We start from the raw sequence: 20,052 nt of genomic DNA on the forward strand, positions 1-20,052 counted from the left end.
AATGTACAAAGAATTTTCAAGAATATTGCTGCAACTCACTATCCTTCGACTTTCCTCTGAAATATGTGGTTAAAATGGGCCAAAGGATTCAAAAGCTGCTCAGGAGAGACAACAAAGAGACAAAGATGCACAAAGTCAGGATATGAATTTGTTTTCTGAAGCACTAACAATAAAAAAAGAGAAGGAACGATCTGGGCCAGCAGTTCAAACAATATGACATAAATATCATCTGAAAGTGGTATGCGAATGGCATCTGAACAGGCAAAAGACATTCATGCATGCCACTGAGACTACATTTGTAAAAGCCTTGTGTAGAGTACAGTCAAGCTAAAACAAACCACAAGGACCTAATTCATCATAACTATCACGGCAAGAGCCTCTTCCCCAGCACAGTGTGCTCTGACCACCCTACCTGCACTGGAACGACTTAAGGAGAACTCTACCATACCTTGGCAAGGACCTTCGTGGTATCCAAGTTTCCTTAAGAGTCACACCAAAATTGTGCCGTTGTTACTTCAGCCATGTAAGGAAAAAAGCTCCACACTTCTAGAAAGAAAACATAGCTCAGGAAGGTATCATTGAAAGGAGAAACTCTGCATTTGAATTTTGAAGAAACAATAACAAGCATTACAGCCTGAAAAGTGTGGGAACACAGAGAAGGGAGAGCAGTACACACCTCTGCCTAGGTCAGTCCATAGCTCTCTTCATAGATGTCCAAGAGAACTCAGTGCAGAGAAAGCTATTAGTAAAAAATATTATTACTTAATATTTATGTAGCACTTTCCAGCTGGCAATTTTTAAGCAAACAATACATTAAGTAATTTACCAAGAAAAATAAAAACATACACTGGCATTCTGTGTGATCAGTAGCTTAGGCTTTCAAAGGAAAACAAGTCTATTTTATCTTTATTAGAATTAAACTTTAAGGCCTGAATTTACTATACATTATTTACTGTTACATTTTAAATTGGCAGCGAGGTAATCAGTCAGGTCATTAGCTCCAAAATGCGTTTAACAGTGCATTTTGCTAAGTTCCCATATTAAGAAAACCACAGAAAAACCTGGAGATGTTAACATCTTTTTTATCATTGGTTAAGAACTAACAAGTTAGGGCACTGTAATTGTTGCTTTTTTCTTTTTTTTTTTAAATCCTCCTGAAAAATATCCTACCTGCCAGCTTTGCCACCCTGGACTGTTCTCATGCTGATGATGCCCAGTTAATGATTCTCCCTTATTTCAATTTGTCTTTTGAGATCTTTCTTAAATCATTTCGAGCTCCAACAGGGCTTCCTTTTTGTGGGTAGCAGCACATGTCAGCTTGGCACAGCTTTCCTTTTACACAAGTGCAAGATGTTTCCTTGTGTTAATACAGGAAGCTATCAAAGACATACTGTGGCTGGATATAAAAGCAGATTCCATAGCACTGGCCATCATTAGCATTTCTAGCCACCAACATTATGCTGATCTGCAAATAACTCTATTGGGACTATGATTTCAAAAATACAGTTCACATGCTCACTGTGACAGCAATTCCTGTATTTCAGATACGTGGTCTCTCTCTCTCTCATGGCCTGCAGGATGAGGGGGCAGCACACCAATTTTTCTTGCTGGTGAATTCAAACAAGAATCTGCTCTTTATGAGACACAATGCAAGCACAGGCAAATATGATGGCTGCATCCACTCAGTTCTGGGGGTTTTTTTAACACATAAAGTGGGTACACAAATTTAAGTGACATTCAAACTCCTGGCAAGTACCCAACCCACCGCACTGGTAACACAGATGTTGGGCATTTTTGAGTTGGGACATCATGGCAGTGAATCACTGAAAAAAAATCAGTGATTCATCCTGTCTTCTTTTCTCCCTTAGCAGTAGGGAGATGGATTTTCAGAGAGGGATAAACTTTCTATTCTCTGAGGTACTGAACATTGAGCAAGGTTGGATATAAGAAAAAGGTAGATGGTTAATCCAAGTAACTCTAGCAGCTCTTTAATATGACATCTTGCTTTTGTGACTTCTTTATTAATCTTAACTGTTAGAAATAAAAACAAGTTATATTGTGTGAGAGCATCTCATGATTACTATATGTGCTCCCACAAATACAGTGGATACTTTATTTTTCCTTGAAGTTTCCCTTGCAGTTTCATATTTCCTCTTGCAGTTTCATATTTCCTCTATGTTCCATTTGCATCTGGTGTTCTCAGATAACTTACACAGCCAGGAATTAAATAATATCTCAAAAATCAAAAGCAGAATTATGAGGCTCAATAGATCAGTAGTAAGTACAGTAAACACTTGACAAAAATACGGAGACAACTGGGGTCTGGAACCAGTCCCATTTTTAACACCTCTAAAGCGTCTGTCTAATTAGGTTCATTTTTTGACAAACAAGAGTGGGATTAGATCAGCATTACAGTTATAGCAGCCACATGACAGAACCTAGACAATTTTTGTCAATTTTTAGTCCTATACTGGCCTCTCATTTACAAAGCTCATGGGAGACTACACTACTTCCTCATGAGTATGAATCATCACGTTTACCCACATGTCAGAGTTAACCTACAGGGAAACTGCCATCTTTATAAATACTTCACAACATTTCAAAAATGGCATTCTGTCTGGGAGAAGGAGAGCAAGATCACAGCCCATTTATTCTCCCTCTTTTTTTCCTGGAGGGGAGAAGGGCAAAGTGAAATTCTGTATTTCAGATAACAGAGACACCATTCCTAACATATTGCAATGTCATATACTGAAAACATGGTCGGTAAACAACAACTGTAAGCCCCTACTTGTTCATATGACAAATATTTCACTGAAAAATGGAGCAACATCAAAAAGCTAGAAAACAAACGGTCATTCTCTGTCAACATTGCAGCTGGTATTCACGCAGGTTTAGATGAATCCACGAGACACTTCTTCAGAGCTTATCCCAGGTGTCAGTTCAGCAAGAAATCTGGCTCCCGATAACCAAAGAGTTTAAAATCACCTTCAAATCGTGCATAGAGGCGTCTTATGTCTCTCTTGCTAATTCCTGAAAAATACCGCTCTACTTTTGTTCTGTTGTACACTGTTATGCCTGGTGGAATGGTGGGGTATGATACCAGGTGGTCTATGCCGGCTGCTTTCAAGATATACGGAGCATCGTCCTCCAGGGTTTCATGGTGTCCAATCACGCTGTATGTGATTTCACAGGGAGCGCAGAGTTCCACATATGTTACCCAATGAATGATGTGGTCACCAAACTGAACATCCAACCATCGGTGATTGGGATCACCGAGGTAGCGCACAAAATCCTCAAACTGCAGCCCTTTGGTCTCTGTGCGGTTCTTTCTGTATTTACGAATGATGCCGGGAGCAATTTCATGCCGGTACCAAGGTTCAAAACGAGGATTGTGCACAAACTTGTCTTTAAATGCAGAAATAAGTCTTTCAAATGGATCTCTAACAATAAAAAACTTGAAGTATAAATTCAGTCTAAACAGAGGAAGAAAAAAAAGAAATAATTAAGGAACGTGTTTGGCTAAGTGTTTAAATTCTTTTTAGCATATACATACAAAACATACATAAACTGACCACACACAGGGCAATGTGAATCCTACACTACTGGGATAGTCTAGCAATATTATAATCAATAGGACTAGAAATACAATTTGTGTCTTCTTACTGGCAGTTTTTGTATACGGTACAAAGACGAAATAGTTTATCCTAGTTTTCACATTTTATTCAACTGGAGGAGATTAGCTTATCTCAGAACATAAACAGGAGATAAAAGATGCTGAAAGCTCCAAATCAAAGGTATTTTTAATGCCATGTGATTAAGCTCAAAAAGCAAAATACATAAAGACAAGGGGAAAAGTCCCTTGGTGCAGCTAAATGCATACAGAGGGCTGCATTTTTCACTGGCAGGCAATAAGACAAATTGCTGCTTAAGTAAAAAAAAAAATCTACCATTTTATTTACTGTTTTGTCATGCTTTCAGTAATGGCTGACAACATCACTGAAACATGAGACTACAGTTTTCAACAGAATTTCACATTATTATTGTGATACTGTAATATGTAATATTCTGTAGTCAGAGATTAAAATAAATTGAAAACAAAGTTTACCTCAGTAAATAGCCGAAAAAGGAGATTGAGAGCCCAGCCCTCACTGAAATAAGTGGATGGACTCTTTTCAGCCTCTACAAGCACTTAAATCAGTCTTCAGGTTCTCCTGACTTACTCCTAGCCAGGCAGGGCTAGAGGTTAGCAAACTAGATCAACAAATCCACACCATCTCCTCTCTGTACACTTAAATTCTCTGATAAATTCAGAATTCCCAACCAATCCCATGTTATGCATCTCCAGCACAGCTTCTGTCATAAGCTGAATGCAACAACCCAAATCATAATGGCATTCAACTTTAAATATCCTAACTATGGCTCATCCTGCAGATGAACAGTTACTTTTATGCAGGGCTATTCACAGGGAGGGAGAACACATCCACGTTCTCACGAACTTAGTGTCAATATCTTCTCTTGTACAGTATCAACACAAGCGACTCCAATTCCACAGGTACTGCTGTGATAAATGTATTTGTGCCACTGCATGCAACAAACCTTGCACTGAGCTCTACTGGCAGCTGACACATGTATAAGGGGCTGACTCTTCAAAATGGCTTAATACACACAAACCCCCTGTAAGCACATATTTACAAGTGTCCACTGCCATCTTATGTCCTGTTCTCTCCATGTTGCCACCCCTCACAGGGATTATATATGGCATAGGCTCCAGTAGAGATGAGAGCAGAGAGAGTTAAAAATCTAGCCAAAGTAATGTAGAAGGTTCTACTGCAGAGTATTTTTTCAGCTCTGAAAATAACTAGAAGCATCCAAACAGGAAGACAAAGTGGTTCAGCTGAACAGACAATACTCTCAGGCTAAGAAGCACTAACATTTCAAATCTAATTAGTTCAATCCTGGTAAGTCTGCCTGCAGTGACAATCTTGCCTGTAAGCAGTAATCATCCAAGGCATCATCCATCCTTATCATCCAAGGCATCAGGATGGACCTTCCAACTAAACCTTACCTTCTGAAAGCCAACTATCTAACAATTACGTATGCATTGAACTATGGAAACCCTATATGCAGAGGGAGTTGGTTGGCTCACCTATCTGTATCACAAATTACACTGGTGTTCTCTTTGAAAGCCAGGAGAAAAGTAGACACAGCAACATCTGTGAGGATAATGGAATAGTGCTATAATACAACTGGTGGAGCAGAAATCCTGCTGTCCTCAATTCCAGATGGAGACTTCAGCTGTACCCCTGACTGCTCGTACCACCACTGACTCCAAACTCTGCCCACACCCATTGGAAGCCACCACTTACCGTTTTTTAATTTCAGAGTCACTGAAAGAGGACAAACGTGGAAGGCCGTTCTTCTCATGATCATGTACAATATTTTCTGGGATCTCTTCTATGGAAGAAAATGCCCCTAGACAAACCAAATCAGAGAGCAAGTTATTCTTCCAAGGGAAGAAACAGTGAGTAAAAGCAAGCGCGTGTGCCTTTGGCTGACACATTTATGCCTTTCTCTTTTCTGTATTCTTACCATTTACATGTATGTGTAAAGCTGTTAAATTATGAGAGATTCTGACTGCAAAGCTAGAACCTGTTAGAATTCTTTAGGGTATGTGACATCAAGATCCAAGACCACATCTGCATTTCCCCATCCTGAACCTCCAAATAACTACTTATGTATTTGGATGTAAATTACTCCCCCTCAAGTATCAGTCCTGCCTGCTGAAACCACCCAAAGAGGAGAAAGTTGGGTCAACTGCAGTAGTAGCCTTCATCAGCAGATACTGGTACACTGGCAGCTTAAGGCAGAAGAGACAAGTGTTTATATAGAAACAATTTTCTATCATTATCTGACATGACTGAACTAGGAAGCTCAAGGTGAAAAGTTCCCTGCTGTTAAGACATGAGTTATCCTCCACTTGGTGTAGCCAATACATCCCTGACTGTCCTGAGGCATTCTTCGCATGTTATCTCCGACATGCTGATAAGAATAGGTACTTCTAATGCACTCACATAATTCCATATTTAGTGCTTTCTTTGTGTGTGGCTTTCATAGGTATTATGACATATGCATGCACATAGATATAGGCATATTTCTGCTCAATTTTTACCTCCCATCCATATATCAAAGATGAAACTAATCTTAAAGTTTTTAAACACATACTCCTTGCTACAAAGGTCTTGCTGAGGGACACAGTTCATTTGCCAACTTGTGACTGTTTCCTTCTCTCTGGGTGCACAAACTAGTTCATATAAGGTGCAGAAAACAAAAACTCAAGTGCAGAGCTGGCTGTTTGCAGGGCACTTCTAACAAGAAAGCTGGGTTTACAATGTTCAGGTTTTGCCTAGATCTTGGAAAATTATGCCACCTGCAAAACAACAGGAGGACATCAACTGACACAAATATCTGTAGCAAATTCACTGCCCTGGTCCACAGACAGGCAAGATGGTCTCATGTCAAACAAGGGTGTGTTAAATATGATCATGTTAAGTTTACATATACAGATAGTGGTACAGCACAAAACCCTGAGGAAATGTGTTATTTTTATTGGCATACCAGGCTACTAGAAGAAGATGGTAGGCTACATGTAGACAGGCAGTGTTCACCTTGTAAATAATTTTTCAAACACACTAGTCCCTTTACTCCTTTTCTTACAGTCTTTTATAACATACCTTTGTTGACCAAACTGTTGCCTTAAGCACCTCAGAATCTTCATAATTCTTACAATGGTTCACTGATAGAACATACACAAGATTTCAGCCGTACAGACTAACGGCAGCTGCCAAGTTTTAAGTAGCTTTCCTCATGGCTAAAAAACTCTAATTAAAGTCAGTGGCCTTTAGTAGAAATTTCTTATTATTGTTAATTAGGAATTATGACACCTTGTAATACTTTCAAATTTTATAAATTAGTGCCACCCCTACAAAGATAAGAAACCTGCCTACCACATGCATGTGGGTACTCCATCATGACTCAAATCCCTTTTGAGCCAAGTAATAACAATATTTATTTTCACAGAAAAAACAGGTCTATCTTATTTTAAAGGGATGTTTTGAAAGCACTAGAAGCAACTGTGATGAATGAAAGGCTGAAACTGAGTATCAGTGTACAGAAATGCAGAAAGAATCCATTTTTGTGTTGCTCCAATTAGACCAATTCTATTCTCTCTTCCTCCTCCTCAAAGAAACCCACACACCCACAGCAGAGTAGATACCATTTAAAACAATCAAGACTTTTTTCCACTGAGTGTTGCCCACTTTTGGCGTCTGACAAAACAGGATCTTGTGCTTGTCACACACAAATATTCGGTCCAAGACGAATTTGGAAACTGCAGTGTGAGAAAGATCTCTCAATGCAGTGTCTCTGCAGATGTTCCTGAGAAGCTCAAGTCTTTCCATATGAACCAGGGGCTGGCGGATCAGATTTCCAGAAAAAGCTTTTCCAGTTGGCTTTATGAAATGCAGAGGGGAAAGAAAAAACAAAAGCGAAAGAATTTAGTTTTCAGATCAAATTCTAAAAAGCCCCAAGTAGCACACCCTGATGACCCCCAGATTCACAATTAAAACAGTGCTATGTATTAACTAAAGGAGTAGCCCACAGTTCTTCCTGTCCTTCCTGTGCTGCTGCTGTTGGTTCTCTACTTGTTGGTTCATATCTTAACTCATTAGGTACTAGGATACAGTAGTAAGAGCTTTTCCATACAATAATTTAAGTCTGCTGCAGAGCAGGAGGGTCTTATCTGTGTGCATAAAACATGCTTTGACCAAATACTGGAACTCCAACAAAGCTTCAACAGCCCCAAGGAAAGCTTCTGAGGAGTTGGGGACAGGAATTTCAACATAAATTATGCTTTAAACTCTTGAGGAGTTGGGGCTGACCCATAGTGTGATTCTTGGGGATGTCCTGTGCAGGGCTAAGAGTTGGACTCGGTGAACCTTGTGGGTCCCTTCCAACTCAGAATATTCTGTGATTCTGTGACCCATGTGTATGGAAAAGAATTTAGGATAAAAGTTCTGTGTTGTTTTCTAGCACCTGTAGGCATTCAGTGTTTCCATTTATCCAAGTTGAAATAAAATTAAGTGGACAATGAGCATCAGTGCTTACTGTGGCAAATAAAATAAGTCGGCAGGATACCTCTCCCCAAAGATGAACGAACTGTTTCATATGTCTCATTTTTCTGAGACTAAGACAGGAACCACAACCACCTCTTGCTGCACAATTAATGGGGAGAGAGGAAAAAGAAGATTCTCTGATTAAGAGGTGATGGGAAATTTTAAATTTCTACTGACAAATTTTCACCTTTCCACTAACTGATTTACATAGTTGGCAATCCCCAATATCAATACAGACTAGAGGATGAACTGATTGAGGGCAACCTTGTTGAGAAGGACTTGGGGATACTGATGAATGAAAAATTGGATACGTGCTGGCACTGCATACTTGCAACGTGGAAAGCCAAACGCATCCCAAACCACATAAAAAAGCAGTGTGGCCATCAGGTCAAAGGAGATGATTCTCCTCCTCTGCTCTACTCTACTGCCACCTGGAGTACTGCATCCCGCCCTGGGGCCCCAACACAGGAAAGACATACACCTGTTAGAAGAGGCCCAGAGGAAGGCCATGAAGAAGGTCAGAGGGACAGAGCACCTCTCCTATGAAGACAGGCTGTGAGAACTGGGGTTGTTCAGCCTGGAGAAAAGAAGGCTCCAGGGAAACCTCACTGCAGCCTTTCAATGCTTACAAAGGGTTTATAAGAAAGATAAAGAGATACTTTTTTCCAGACCTTTAGTGACAGGACAAGGGATAATGGTTTACAACTAAAAGAAGATAGGTTTAGATTAGACATTTAGAAATTTTTTCCTACAAGGGGGAAGCATTGGAACAGGTTGCTCAGAGAACCTGTGGATGCCTCATCCGTGGAAGTGTTCAAGGCCAGGTTGGATGGGGCTTTGAGCAGCCTGGTCTAGTGAAAGGTGTCCCTGCCCATGGCAGGGGTGTTGGGACTATATGGTCTTCAAAGGTCCCTTCCAACCCAAACCATTCTGTGATTCTATAATTTTAGGCAGTGTCCAAGCTATAGATGAAAAAGAAATGATTTTGCTTTTTGTCCCAATATTCCTTAAGGAAAAAATAATCTCATTCTACTTTTTTTGTTTGTCACTCTTCTCCAAGAATGTAATCTGAACAGTTTGTCAGATTGTTTATCTTTCAAAACAATTCCTTCTGCATGCAACTAGAATTAATGCTGTTATTCTACATTTCATGCTGCCAGGAATTCAAGAGGGAATAGTTTTAGATCCAGGAACCTTATTATCCTCTTCCATACAAGTAAAGGAAGATATTAAAACTGACTACACAGATCTGCCAGCCTTCCACTGAACAAAGTGTTTTTTCCAAACTTAAATTTCATGGGTTTTACATATGAAAACAAAAAGTGTCACATTTATATAGCTAACCTACCTTCTGTGCTGCATCACAAAAATACTTTAAACATAAGATGACTTATGTCATTAAGGTACCAATGCAAAAAAAGTTGGATTTTGCCCACTGTGCAACTGGTCTCAAATTTACATTTGCATAAGGGATTTTCAGTTAGCAAGTACTACTTTATTGCTGGAGGCACAGAACTATGCATCTAAAGGATCAACTTGTATTGATTACTATTGTGTTCACAATCTACTTTGAAAAAATGCTGAAATGGAAAGCACGAAGAGCATAAAACATGAAAAAGAAATAGAGACTGACAAAAAGAAAACAGAGAGTTTTGGCAGAGGACTAAGAGAATAGACAAGATAAAGGCTTGCCCTCAACAACCACAAATCTGATGGTTATGGCAAGGCAGAATACGAGTAATCCAAAACTGGGCCATTATATTAAAAAAAAAATTACAAAAAATTAACAAAAATTACTCTCCTGACTTGATAAAGGAGTACTGTAACAATTTTCTCCTAGAAATGGAAACACGGTAAGTTGAATCATTCAGATGAAACAAAACAGCAGGTTACCAAAACAAACTAGCTTTGTGAAGTTAAAATGAATTGTCAGTTCTATCTAAATAGAACAGTCTGAAAATAATTCATGTCTAGGAATTCATTTTAACAACAGGAAGTCCTTACTTAATCTCTTATTTTCACCTACTCTTTAATACATGTAACCCTTATCTCAACAGTATGCACCTGGAATTCTTCAGGCCAATGTTTTTCCTCCGGCACATGTACCTCCTCCACTTTTGTCACAGCTGTCAGTATCAATGACTCTTGCCTGACACCGTAGCCTAAAGAAGGAAGACAGATAAGAGCATTAGAGAAGGTGAGGGGAAGGCAACTACTTCTGCTTTACTGCTAACACAAATGAACATTACTTTCTGTATTAAGCTTACAAAACGTTAGGATTTGTTTCTACATGGGAAGGTATTGGACAACACACAAGACAGACTATGAATATTTTAAAGGATGCACACTGTAGGAATTTTGGATGCAATTTCAGCTGAGTTTTACCAAACATGCCCATTATCTTTTACTTGGGATCTTTTTCTTGTTTGTTTTTTTTTTTTTTTAAACAAACTGTGCAGAGACATGGAAATCTTGAATTCAAATGTCGCAGTTGACAGACAATTTGGTACAATTATATGGACTTGTGTGTAGCTTTTTATTTTTCAATAAACTTCCCAGAGCATGTCCAAATAAAAAACTTAATCTATAAGGTTTCTCTCTCCCTTATTATTAGCAGATAGGTTTCTTCTGCTGTAAACTCCTAAACTTATCAGAAGAAAAGTGTCATTAAGGACCACCTTTTATTTCTGTGGTGCTCTAAGTAAATACCTCTAACCAGCAATAAAGATCCCCTCTTCCCTTATTACTGGAATGATGGCCTTCCTTAGACAGTACCCTTAATAACAAACTTAGCTGATACTCTTGTTCTCTTTTAGTGATTTTAGGGCAGCTAATATTTTGAGACCAAATTAAAGCATGTAAGGCAAGAACCCTTTTCATCTTTTGCATATGGTATGTTACAGAAGAACTGAAAAATAAGACAAGGCTGTAGCTTTAGTCTACACAGTGCAGAAAGATCAAAAATAATTTCAAGCAGATTTCTCTTATTACAAAGCAATAAATTATTTCTCCCTGAAAATTTATGTACATCCACATTGGACTACTTTTCCCTTCATACATCTTCTTCAATGAATAATGTTTCTTCGTCTGCATCCACAGGGGCTTACTGTTTTATGGTTGAGAAAATATGTGTACTCCCTGTGTTCTCTACTTAAGGGAGTACTCTACTCTGCCTACACTGGATTTTAACAAAGGGCACGCATGGAGAAACAAGTTAGAATTGAAAGCAATGTAAGCATGCAGCCAATCAGATACTGTAATTACTGTTGTGTGCAGACTTACTTCATGGTATTCTTTTGTAAAATAATTTGATTCAGTGGAAGAGCAGGTCAGGTATTTTTCATTATCATTGTGTAAAAGCATGCCTACAGATGCTACTAGCGATGGACAGAACATTCCTCTTTCTCATTAAGAAGTTCCTATTGCTCATGCTACCCAAGACATCGGTAAAAGGCTTAAGCAAAAGAACACTGATTCCTTGATCATCTGCCAGTTTTATTCTATCTACTAAAAAGATACATCCAAACAAGGAAAATTTCTGACAAGCCATAGTTTATTTAGTCTGGAAGAGTTTCTCCAGGATTTGCCATCCTGTTTGGACTTCCTCCAAAATTCTGTTGGTATATTCAGAGTACATCCCTTTATTAGTTCTATTACAAGCACTGGTATCTCCAATACATACACTTAACCACACTCATGCCTTTGCAGGGCAAGCTTGAGAGTTTATACATTTTCTGCTCAGAGAACTATTCAAAAAGAGAGGAAGATTCAGTATAGAGGAAAAAAAAAAGAAAAATGGGCAAGCCAAGGTAATAAAAAGCAAGTAAATGCAGAGGGTATAATCTAAAAATTTATTTTTTAAAAAATACATTTTAATCTTCTTGACAAATTCTGGAGGAAAGGACCACTCAACGAATAAGTGAACTGTGAAACAAGACTTGGTATAGAATGAAATACTGGAAGATACAACTACATAACATAAGGTCAGCTGATTTGCAGATGCGCTAGGGCTCAAAAACAGCTGGGTCCAAGGAAAGCTAAGTTAGCCTACAGTTCTCCTCTGTAAGACTTTCTGAACACATCTCCAAATAGAGGCATGCTGTTTATAAAGGTACACCTGATATATTTATCCAGTTACATAATATGTTATCAAGTTACTGAAACATGGCACCAGTGATGTCAGCGCTTCAAAAATTACACATTTTTTCACATATCTTAGGAAGATGCAGAAACACAAATCTCTTAAGGCTGTCATATCATCACCTTCACCCAAAACTCTCTGTAGAATGACTTTGTAACAGCAGCTGCTTAGCAGACTGAAAACTGTGCTGTGTGGTGTCATCAAATGGCTTAAATTCCTCATCAGCTTAATAACATCTGGGCTACTTAAGCTAAGCAAAAGCCCATAAGCTGTTTGCAAGTCAAACAGCAGAGGATAACACTGAATGCAAGAAGCAGGGCAGAGGTGGCTACACAGACTGCACTGCAAAGGAAATAAAACTTTCCACAAGTTTTACATAATACCTCAGTCACAAGACAAGCAGCCACGAAAGGACAGAAACTAATATCACGTGAAATGAACTCTTCAATACCTTGTGAGTCTCCTTTGAGTTTAAGCAGGTAATTGTGCTCTCTTGTTTTGCACAACATCTACCCCAGTAGATCGTGCTACTGAAACTAAAAGTACTTGAAAAAGCTGACCTAAAAGACAGTACTTGCAAACATGATCCCTTCTGTTCTTAAACACCAAAGAAAAGACATGATGTTAGTTTTCCAGAATTATACCAAGAAAAGCAGGAATTGAATATCAGCCCTGTCACTTCTAGAAACTTAGTTGTTCTGTTCTCAGTCCTACTGAAAAGTGGTAAACATGCTAAGAGCTACTTTTCACAGAAAAGAGTATTTGTGTGAAACACTACTCAGTTTTCTGTTTCACATTAACGTTGAACTTACCATCTGGGTCTTTAAAAGTCAACGTGATAAACTTGCTAGCAACCATGAACATGAATATCACCCAAAAGCATGCAGCTAGCAGCAGCCACTGGTGGTGCATGTTGTCAGGCATGAGCCATATAAAGTTGATGCTTCCTGTTTGAAAGAGGAAAGATTGACACATTAATTATTCTTGTCCCAGTTTAGAAAAATACTTCCCATAACCAAAATGCAAAAACTCCAATGTGCATGTGTGTCATAAAACATAGCAGTAGATTTCACTTTTTACTTTTTGCCTATTCAGCTGGGTTTTCAACTAGTGTTAAGGCTGAGGCAATGTAACCACCAGCTGCTATCAAAGGGAGGCTTCGCTCCTCCTTCACCCCTACATACACATTCCCAGCTCCCTCCTTGTGCTGGCAATAGCACTGTCTATCTCTCTGGGATGACAGATCAGCAAAACCCCTGATTTTTTTACAGCATAGTTTATTTTTCAATTTAAGTAAGCAAGACAGGTCATTGTAGGAAAGGCAGGGAGAATGAAGAAAGCTGCGCTCTCAGTGCTAGATGTAACATTAACACTGTACTTGGTTATCCCAAGTCACCTCAGGACATATAACACTAAGAACCATCCACGCAAATAATAAAAAGGGTTTCCTTGCAGCAGTGCCTCCTACCTGTAGCTGCATCCCTGCAGGTAAGCCTCACAGATAAGACTTCCCCAGGACAGCAGGAAGAGTTACCCAAACAATTGAGACTGCAGATTTAATGTGCAAAGAAACCACCCACAGGAACTGACAGAATCCAAGCAGAGTGAAGATGAGGATACTGCACAGTATTATGAATGCAGTGTCTACCCTGCCTCGCAGCTTTAAAATCTGCTGTACTGCTCTAAGCACTTCTATCCTGATTTTTCAAACTGTAACCCTAATAAATTATTTTTTTATTATTAGAAGTTAAGATTAAATATAAGGAAACCCATGACAAAAAAAGTCCCCAGCCATTAAGAGAAATGTATAATTTTAAGCTACATCTTTCACTGAATTTCCAGCTTCTGATGGGCAATACACACAGGGGCTGCCACTGAGTATCTGTGAAAGCTCCACTGCAAAAAAACTCCAACAACCCACCAAAAAAACCTAAGAGCAAACATCATCACTTACATACCAAAATCTGAGACTTCTCAGGTTTGAATATTTATCCTGCAAAAATACAGCACCATTGTCTCTATTGTTGCTGGAGAGACAGACACCTGAGGGCCTGAACTCAGGTGCTGGAAAGTTAAAATGTAAGTGAATGCTTCCTTTTGAGGACACATGCAACACAACATCAAAACACTTAACCAAAGGGGATCTAATACAAAAAATCTCATACAATGACATCCTCACAACAATCCTGTGAGATTTGTGTTTGTAGCCTCAGGAAGAACAAAAACCCAAAATCACGCATGCAACTATCAATAGGATCAAACTCACTCCTAAAGTAGCCACATGCAATTTCAAAGAGAGCCACTTCTGCATGGTTTGTGATCACAATTTCTATACAGCCATTTGAGTGAATTACCAGGGAATAAGCCATATGCCCTCATTCCCATTTAAGATGCTGAAAATGTGCTGATTAATACTTCTAAGGAAATTTATATTGAGTTTTTCAGTCATATACCAGTATTCCACCTTCTTTGTTCCCACAAAGCTTCAATAACAGAAGTAAGCCTGGTTTTGACGTTGTTTCAGCATGTCCATCTGCAACATCAGTACTACTGCTACAGGTGTCAATCACTTTTCCAACTAGCTTTTGCCTTCCAGCAATGCAAATGTTTCCAGGAAGGGTTCTCACTGTAGCAGACAGAAGTGAAATGTCTTCAGGGTATGTTGAAAGCCTGTGCAGGCAGACAAGCAGATCAAAACAGATTTAGGACCAGAAGGATGTATGCAAAATGGGTAAGAAGAAGAAAAGAACAGAATATCACAAATAAAAAAAAAAATCATAATTTTTAGCAAGGATGGCAGTGTTCAGGCCTAATTTTATTTTCTCAGCTTGGTTTTTGAAAGATCCTTTTTTTCCTCTTCTTTTATGGTTTCATTCTCCTATAAGCACCACATTTAGGTAAAAAGATGCATCAACTGTCTTAAAAAGATGCATCAATTGTCTTTTGGACAATTACAGGTGCTGTGACTTCCATGAAGACAACGTTTGTAATTGCCTGTTTTCTGATGCAATTCCCCAACTGCCAGTTGAGCGTGCATGAATTCCAGAGGACTGACCTGTTTCCAGCTAAGTAGTTCAAAAGTTATTCTCTATCTACCATTGCGCTTGTACAAAACTTGCCCTAAGATTCATGCTGACAACCACTAGGTCTCAAAGGTCCTCATTTTTCAGTCTGCCATGACATCCACCATCTCCCACTTTAAGCACTGATGTTTATCTTTCAGACGTAATGATCATTTGAAAAATTTTCTAACTCTCACAGATGAGGGAAATTTAGATCAGATATCAAGACACAAAAATGTAGTAATGACATTTTTGCTTTTTAGGTAGCTCTGCTAAGCCATGAGAACCATTCAACTCTCAAAAAACAACGGAACCTCAGTTCAGGGCAGCAGACTGACAGAAGCTTTAAGAGGACACTCTGCGGGAGGAAATTTCTTTCTAACCATCAGCTATGGGCTTTTCAGACATATAATGAAAGGTCTGGGCCAGACCTTTCTGTCCAACTCAGTATATTTGTTCTGCATTAAGAAGGGTAGAAACAGCCTCCAACATTCATAGCATCCCTGCTAGTCTGCCCACTTTTATAATGGTGATGGATGCATACCATTCAGTAAGGCCTATTGATCTATATCCCCTTATGTAATTTACGTATTGGATTTCTAAGAAATTGTGTTAAATGACATGGGAAAAGCAATTAGCATACACAGGACTGTGCTGCCAGGTCCTGTGCTGTAGGGATAGAACATTTCAGCCAAAATCACCCAGAAGCATCTCTGGACTCAGAGAGCAGAAAGGGAGTAGAATTGGAGTCACATCCATAACCACCACCACTATTACCCTTCAATATGTTCATGCTGAGAGGAAAATGTAAAGCAGCTTTGTCTACTTTTTTTTTATGCACACAGCAACTCTGCAACCATACTTATCAAAGTAATAGTCTTGTCAGAGGATCTCTCATAATGTAACTACAATGCCTGGCACTGTTACTCACTTCCAGCATCCTACACTACATCTGTATCAGCAGCTTACCACCGATCTCAAGAAGCAGGACTATTCAAAATTATATATAGGAGTACCTCAACCATTACACTCACTTAAATGCAATGATCAGTATTTTTTTTTTAAAATAATGTGTTTACGTCTCCCTTTCTCTACCTTCTTTAATATTTTTATTGTTTTCACATACGGTAATTGCACTTCCTGCTTTATTCTGATATTACTGTATTTCTGTCGCCTCTCCTGTTACTTATTTTCTAGTGAATACATGTACAAGCTACTGTTTTTTCTCTATAATAGTTTCCTTCTGCTTCCAAAAGTGTCTGTTACTTCTTGTTGTCTAAAACATTTTTTTCTTTACAAGTAGAAGAAGCAAAAAATATGTTGAAGGTGTAGTCCATTTGCTCACAATGAAATACACAGTGAGTTTTCCAGTTACTCCTTCTCCCGCTTATTACAATTCTACACTTTTTAGGAGCACAAGATCCCCAAAACTCCTCTCTCCATCCATTCCTCTGTCCTTCCCTCTCAGGGAAGGTAGCACAAACTGTCACATAACCCTCAGGTTAGCCAGATGCCAGGTTTTCCATTGAAAAAAATGGGACTGCAAACACAAACAAGAACCACAGATCAAGACACAGAGTTGCAGGCTTGACCCATGGCTCACGAGTAACCTGCTACCTCAAATAAACACTCATACTTTGCCAAAGACTGCTGTCTTCATGGGAATGATGGGATAAAGTGCAGAACATTTAACATTAAAACTCGGTGCACGGTCTCTGCTCTGCAGCTTGTGCTGCTTGGACTGGGGCTCCTTGGCAGGACAGTGCCTGGGGGAATCATGACTGGCAGCAGCATGCCAGTAGTCCCAAACTCCCAACTCATTGCCCATCTGCATGTGATTAATGATGTTATTTCAAATGGAACTGGTAATAAAGGCCAAACAACAGCTAGCTGGGATAACTAATCCATTTTCATCAATGTCTCCTATGTGTTATCTTAGAGGTGAGAGATCTGGCCAATTTATTACACTTTAAAAAAATATTGGATCAAAATCTGTCACACAGGCTCCTTTGGCAAGTTGTGTGGTGCAACTAAACAATGTTACATTATACCAGGCCCTTCTGGAAACTGGTAATTTCCTAAGGTTTTTCTCCTCCCAACGGCACGAACAGGCCCGTGGCTCTGCTCTTCCAGCTCCTGCTGGAGAGGGGAGCTCTCCCTGCGCACGCACAGGTCACCTGTCAGCGGGATGGGAACCAACTATGGGAGCAGCAGCGCCTGCACCGCTGCGTGACCCAGGGGTCGGGGCAGGCTCGGGAACGGGACCCTCCTCCACCCCAGCACGCCGTGCCCTGTCTGACAGACACCGGCTCCCACTCCAGTGGGCACCCCACGCTCTTCACAGCCGGGAACGGCAGCAGCTCCTCTTTCCCCAGCGTCGGGGCTTCCTGGGGGCTCCATTCATTCCGTAAACACAAGGGGTTCCCCCCCAGGAAGCCGGGACACGGCCGTGATCTTACAGGCAGGGGACGAAACGAGGCAATGCCCACCCCCAGCCCCGGCTCCGGGCGCAAGGACCTGGGCTGAAGAGGCGTGAACTTTTCCCGTTCCGGAGGAGGAAGCAAGGCGGGCTTCTTCTCACCCCCGGTAGGGATGGATAAGCCATGCCCGCAGCGCCCGCCGCCTTCCTCGCCGGATCCGGGGTGCCAGAGGAGCATCTCCCAGGGACTGCCGGCCGCCAGGCCTCCCCCGCCCGGGCCCCTGCCCGGCCCTCCCCGGCTTACCGGCCCTCCAGCGCCGCTCCCCGCAGCGCCGGGGTCCCGCCTCACTCGGCGGCACGGCCGGCCCGCTCGGGCGGCCCCGGCTGCCGACACATCCCCCCCGCCCGGCTGCGGGCGGCGGCGGCGCCTCCCCGGGCCCGCTCAGCCCCTGCTGCCGCCGCCCGGCCCTGCCACCACCGCCTTCATTTCCTCCCGAGGCCGCGGGCAGGCCCCAGCCCCGCCGCCGGGAAGGGGAGGAAGATGAAGGCCGCCACAGGAACGGCGCGGCTCGGCTCGGCTGCGAGAAGACGCAGCGCCGCACCCGGCCGCCCAGAGGCGGGAGGGGGAGGGATGGAGGACGGGCTGGGCGGCTCTGCCCTTCCCTCCCTTGCCCTCTCGTCCCCGCCTCGTCTCGGCCTGGCGGGAGTGGGGCGTGCGAGCCCGACTCGCGTAAATACACGTGTATACGTGTGCTTGGTTTGGTTTGGTTTTTTATTTACTGTTCAAAAAACCTTTAATAGGTCCCTAACCCTCGTGTTTAAAACAAAACAAAACAAAACAAAACATCCCCCCCCAACAACAACAACAACAACAAACCTGAAAATGACAGAATCACAGAATCATTTTTATTGGAAAAGACCTTTAATACCCCTCGTCCTGGCATGGCAGACGCAAGGCGGGTTTAGGCTCCAGGAGGAGAGGAAAGGTGCCGTAAAACATGGGAAGAACAGCAGTAGTGTGAAGGCAGGTGTCTGAGCCCTGCTGTACAGCCCAAAGCCCTGCCTGGGCTCCTTTCCCCCCAAAGACACGATGTAGTAGTGCACACACAGTTGCTGCACACAGCACTCTGATCACTGGACCGGAGAGATGCTCACCTGCAGGACTCTGATACCCGCAAATCCCATCAAAACCGAGTCCTGGTGATGAGTCTCTTTTTAACAACTATTTAAACAAGTCCTCTTGGGCACATTTTGCAGTCTTACAGTGCACTCTTCCCTTTTAGAGGAGGATTTAGAGCCTCTGATCCATGCATTTTCAGACTTGACTACCATGCTGCACTATGCTAAACCCCAACCAAGTCCAAGGATGATGTCGTTGGTATGGATGCCATGGCCAACCTATGGAGCAGAACTAATGCAGGCTAATGCAAATGTCTTAGCGGCCATGTGTTCAGTGCTATGTTGACGGCTGCTAGCCCTCAGTGAGGCAGCAAAAGCATAGCTTTCACTGGGAACCAATGGCCAAAAGCCAGTAATCAGAAAACCATTTCTCTACCTGACTCTATGTTTGTTTGTAACAGCATCTTGGGACACCACATTCTTGTGCCTCCCTTCCTCTACCTGTGAAGTAGAAATTGTGATAAGTGACAGTTACTTTGTTGGCAAAGCATATTGGAAATCTGTGGCTGTCACCAGTTTGAGTCTTGAACAGGCTAGAAAGTTGCTCCTTTCTTCAGGCTTCAAAGCGATGACTACAACCGTAGCCATGCAGATTTATTAATAAGCTGTCTCCAGCTGTGGAACTAATTCCTGCCAGATTATCAGGCTCAGCTCAAGAATTTTAACCTTTCAAGTATGTTGTTACTGACATGTGTAATAATTAATCCAGTACAAAAGAAACCAATTTTCCAAACTAAGCACAGTTAATAAGCTTTGTTGTCAGTAATTGGGCCTGAAAGTGTCTGATGAAGTTGAAGAATGTGTTGCATAGGCAACTGTACTGTTGGATTATGCAGTTGCTAGTTCAGGCCAACAGGATTCTTGCTACTAATAATGTTAAACTTTTAGGTTTAGTACTTTAAATAGGCAGCAAAATCAACAGTTGAGTGTGAGTTCTTTTTAATACTAGAGAACTTTTACATTGTCAGAGCAATCCAAAGGATAGTTGAGTTGGTGAAAAGTCACCCTTCCCCTCTCTGGGACATTCTAGAGTGACTTCTTGAGAGGTATGCCTCTGTAGCCAATGGAAGTGATCCATCC

General features: G+C 41.2%; 1 protein-coding gene across 3 annotated transcripts; it reads right to left on the reverse strand.

Moving 5' to 3' along the window:
• Positions 1-853: 853 nt before the first annotated feature.
• On the reverse strand, positions 854-18,316 carry CHST10 (carbohydrate sulfotransferase 10). 3 transcript variants are annotated; one of them, XM_064646303.1, is made up of 7 exons: positions 18,098-18,222; positions 14,766-14,982; positions 13,125-13,259; positions 10,236-10,333; positions 7,274-7,508; positions 5,367-5,472; positions 854-3,473 (listed from the first exon to the last, which is right to left on the reverse strand). In XM_064646303.1, exons 3-7 carry the CDS (start codon positions 13,234-13,236, stop codon positions 2,936-2,938), a joined length of 1,089 nt encoding a protein of 362 aa, XP_064502373.1. In that variant the 5' UTR covers positions 13,237-13,259; positions 14,766-14,982; positions 18,098-18,222; the 3' UTR covers positions 854-2,935. The 3 variants fall into 3 exon arrangements, with proteins under 3 accessions (XP_064502373.1, XP_064502375.1, XP_064502374.1); XM_064646305.1 differs by lacking the exon at positions 14,766-14,982 and having other exon boundaries at positions 18,098-18,316; XM_064646304.1 differs by lacking the exon at positions 18,098-18,222 and having other exon boundaries at positions 14,766-17,056.
• Between the last annotated feature and the right edge of the window lie 1,736 nt (positions 18,317-20,052).

This window comes from Pseudopipra pipra, chromosome 2 (genome assembly GCF_036250125.1).
Source record: "Pseudopipra pipra isolate bDixPip1 chromosome 2, bDixPip1.hap1, whole genome shotgun sequence".
NCBI lineage: Eukaryota > Metazoa > Chordata > Aves > Passeriformes > Pipridae > Pseudopipra > Pseudopipra pipra.

What these genes read in the sequence shown, in the direction of transcription:
- CHST10 (XM_064646305.1), bottom strand. Translation starts at nt 13,236, where the DNA reads ATGCCTGACAACATGCACCACCAGTGGCTGCTGCTAGCTGCATGCTTT. An exon ending in GACTTTTAAAGACCCAGATG is followed by an intron (nt 10,334 to 13,124) that starts GTAAGTTCAACG and finishes TTCCTTCTTTAG; the next exon opens with GCTACGGTGTCAGGCAAGAG. An exon ending in AGTCTTGATTGTTTTAAATG is followed by an intron (nt 5,473 to 7,273) that starts GTATCTACTCTG and finishes TGGTTTGTCTAG; the next exon opens with GGGCATTTTCTTCCATAGAA.